The following is a 4,000-nucleotide window of genomic DNA, read 5'->3' as shown; positions in this document are numbered from 1 at the left end:
AACGTTCAGCGTCGCCGTTTATATTTGGGCCTAACATTAATTGCTGCTGCTAATCAAGAAAGTACCCCGCACTGACCTGCTGGTATCTTTACCTCCAAATAGTAATATTTAGGCTTCAGGCTTCAGTGTTATTTAAAATATTTAACCTATTTAAAGACAATTTGATAAGTCACAGAAAAGTTTTCCATATGCATTGGGGTTAATTCTCATAATCACAATAAACATATAAATATACATATTAAAGCACAATAGTGAAGACGTCTCATGAAAGTAAGTGTAGTTATTGTTGTCATTTTATTTGATTTTGACATTTTATAGCCTATTATCATTTCGTATGCAACCACATAGACTTTTTTTTGTTCACTTTTAAGTAAATTACCATAAGAAATTATAGCTGCACTAAAATACACAGAAAAGTCAGGTACAATTGCACAAAATAAGTTTAAACTCATATGTTTTTCAGCAACGAAAAACAATTCAAAATGTGTTATTTTACTATCATTGATATACAATTATATTTCTATTAATATTTTGAATTAGTTTTTATATTTTGCATGTTCATTTTAAATTTTAGTTAGCCTAAATATTTATTATTTTTTGTTGTTTTTATTATTTTTTTGTTTATAGTTTTTATTTATATTTATTTAAATTTTAGTTTTATTATTTTAATACATATATTTAAACTAAATGAAATTATGACATGGTGCCTTGGAAACTAGCTGAAATAAAGTAAGTTTATATATATATATAAAAAAAAAAAATTATATATATATATATATATATTATTTCAAATACAAAAAAAGGTTTATGACCTTTGGTTTTAGTTCATTTTGGTTAACTAAGAACCCTGCCTTGGCTTGAGGCATGTTAACTAGCTTTAGGTAGGCCAATAACTTTTTTTTAAATAATTCTGTATTTTTTGTTTTCAGTATACAACATGTTGCTGCAGGTCTGTACCGGTTTCTCTGTGTTCTGAGGAGTTTCACTTGAGAAAATGTGAAATTCTATGAGTCACTCATTTGGAAATTTCACAGCATGTCACATGTCTGTTCTAGTGCAGCCGCCCCGGAGTGTAGTGAGAGAGGCGGGTCTCATTTACATACGACCGCAATGGATTTCACCCCTGATTGGACGATTAGCCTCTGACGTCAAGGACGACGTTCAAATGTACAAATGCGTAAAACGCGCTGACCAATCAGAGTCCGCCGCCCTCCACTCAGTGGGCGTGTCTAAGGACTTTTCTCGACGTGATCAGGCGCTTTACCGGCATTTCAGCGTTTAACCGCCGGCAGGCGAGAGTGTTCTCCTGTTATTTATTTATTTATTGTCGAAGACTTTTATTATTTTCAAGATGCTGTGCCTGTGCCTTTATGTGCCCGTCCATAATTCAGACCAAGTCGAGGTGGAGTATTTTGAATCGAACGGATTACCGTCTGAGCTGAAATCGCTGAAGTCTCTCAGTGTGTTTCTACCTTCGCAGGAATTCTCTACATATCGAAAATGGAGGATGGTAAGAAAATATACAAATCTATATATCTGTCATTGTGTTCTAAAGTCGTTAAACCGAACAAACTAAAAAGTAGTTTACTCATTTAATTATTTCTCAAAAGAAACCACATTTTTGAAGTATGACGTTTCCGGTGGCCGTTCCTCTTTCCAGCTCGCGCGCTTCCGTTCAGTTGACCATATATGGAGTTGCCCACAACTAAACAAAAAAGCGCGCATTTTTATTGCTGTCGACTAATTAAAGTGCGTCAGTAATGTGTACTATTGTTTAATCACATCAATACCATGCTACTGTAACTCGTACATTATACTTGTATGTCGTTGTCCTTGAACTGAAGGCTGTATGGCGCCCCTAGCGGTGCAGTTTCACTGAGACAATACATACTATGCATTCAGTAATTACAATGAAAGGAGAGTCTTATGAATCAATGTTCCTATCAGTGTCAGTGGCTAATAATATTATTTGAACGAGGTTTTTAATTGTAGTCAGATTGACTCCCGTAGCTCATCTGATCATGTAATAAGACGCTCTCATTCTGCCTGTTCTAGTTTGCCAGGTGTTGGCATTCACACATTCACTTTTACTGATTGTGCATTAATTTACGGCTGCAATGCGTTGGATATTCTCACACATTTTCTTGCATCTTTCTTTTCTCCTCACAGAAAACCATGAAAACTGAAGAGAAAGAGCATGATGGACAGTTGGACTTTGAAGAGTTTGTTCACTACCTCCAAGACCACGAGAAAGACCTGAAGCTCGTCTTTAAAAGCCTGGATAGAAAGATTGCTGGTATTATACCTTAATGCAATGCTTTACTTGCGCATTTGCAACTTGGTGATTTTGAAATAGCTGACATTTGATTATTTGTTCCACATCAGGTCAAGTGAACGCCAATGACATTGTGAACTCACTGCGAGATCTTGGCGTCCATATTTCCCTCCAGCAAGCGGAGAGAGTCCTTCAAAGGTGAAATATTGTTTGAATGCTGCAATGATGTTTTCTGGTGGGGCTTTGATTAATAATATTCACTGTGACATTTAAGTCTTAAAACTGCTGTCATTTATTCTAATTGTCACTGTTTGACTGACACACTCAATGAAAAGCCTTATCAGTTAATTACTTTTTATTGCTTTACTATAAAAACAGTCTTATTAATTCTAAAGTATTTTTATTGAATTCTACTCATAATTTTGCTGGCATTTATTACATTACCAAACCTTTCGTTTATGACTGTATAAACACGGTGATCACTTTATCTCTGCATGGACTGAGTCACAGCTTTGTTGGAAGTTTTTATGATCTCCTAAATTTACTGTAAAGCACAGAACTAATTTACAGGCTCTAAATGATCCTCTTTCTGTCCCGTTTCCCATGTTCCTCATCCAGCATGGACAAAAACGGCACAATGACTATTGACTGCAACGAATGGAAGAAGTATCCCACATTACAGCCTGCCGAAAACATTCCCGAAATCATCCTGTACTGGAAACACTCGACTGTAAGCATTTTCTCTCACACAAACCCTGCACTCAGTCCAAAAGCGTATTTAGTAAAAGCTGCTTTATTCATGTCGGCATTACTGTAAAGTGGCATTACTATAATGATCTGATAAACACGTCTACTTGGAATGACTCGGATTCCTTAAAATGTGCATAAATTAGGCTGGTTTGGGTTTTAGGATGGGTTCAGAGCGTAGGCCTGGTATATGGTTGATGACAGTCTTAACATGACTGCCTAAAATATCTCCAGTTCCACTGGAACACCGTGATCTAGGACGGGGTCCAATTTAATAGGTATAGCCTTGCAGCTACTAAATCTTAACTAGTCTGTCTCCAGAGCTTCCTTCTATTAATACAGCCGCCAGAGTTTGTGCATAAATCCATCCATTAAAAATGCAAATCAAATGTCAGAGCATTCAAATTAAACCAGGACTAACTGTCCCTCCAGTGCAACACCTTATGCAACAATTCTTGTTGACACTCGCAATTAGATGATTTTGAGACTTTGTGCAGTTCAAGATCAATGACCTACTTTAGATTCTTATTGAACTCCGGTTTAAACCGGACTGCAGCTTTTGTTCTCACGAGGCAGAGTTCAGCGCGCAGCGAGACAGACTTGGAAATCTGATGCAATGTGCACGAGTTTGTAAAGTTCACAATGGATTTTTTTGGATGAAATGGCACAATGGTGCCCTAAAAAACACGCAGACTAGTTCCAGGTTTTTGGCAGCGTCACTGGTCAGGTCAGACGACTCTGACGCACACGCTGTTGCTGCCAAGGCCGTTGCACTTTAGTTCTCTTGCAGCTGACAGATGGTGCCCTAAAAAACACGCAGACTAGTTCCAGGTTTTTGGCAGCGTCACTGGTCAGGTCAGACGACTCTGACGCACACGCTGTTGCTGCCAAGGCCGTTGCACTTTAGTTCTCTTGCAGCTGACAGCTGCACTTATGCGAAATACTACATGGCAAAAAAAAAAAAAAAAAATCTGGGGT

General features: G+C 37.5%; 1 protein-coding gene across 1 annotated transcript in view; it reads left to right on the top strand.

Moving 5' to 3' along the window:
- Positions 1 to 1,263: 1,263 nt before the first annotated feature.
- The window catches only part of slc25a25a (solute carrier family 25 member 25a), an 8,753-nt gene continuing 6,016 nt past the window's right edge, over positions 1,264 to 4,000 (top strand). Inside the window, exons 1-4 of the mRNA XM_016570828.1 lie at positions 1,264 to 1,510; positions 2,170 to 2,296; positions 2,386 to 2,473; positions 2,894 to 3,005. Coding sequence (XP_016426314.1) covers positions 1,352 to 1,510; positions 2,170 to 2,296; positions 2,386 to 2,473; positions 2,894 to 3,005 — 486 coding nt within the window. The 5' untranslated portion in view covers positions 1,264 to 1,351. The remainder of the gene's footprint in view (positions 1,511 to 2,169; positions 2,297 to 2,385; positions 2,474 to 2,893; positions 3,006 to 4,000) is intronic.

Source organism: Sinocyclocheilus rhinocerous, unplaced genomic scaffold, assembly GCF_001515625.1.
Source record: "Sinocyclocheilus rhinocerous isolate Xijiao unplaced genomic scaffold, SAMN03320098_v1.1 scaffold1223, whole genome shotgun sequence".
NCBI classification, from domain to species: Eukaryota; Metazoa; Chordata; class Actinopteri; order Cypriniformes; family Cyprinidae; genus Sinocyclocheilus; species Sinocyclocheilus rhinocerous.
Note: the sequence above shows the minus strand (reverse complement) of the source record. Positions and strands in the feature narration are given on the sequence as shown.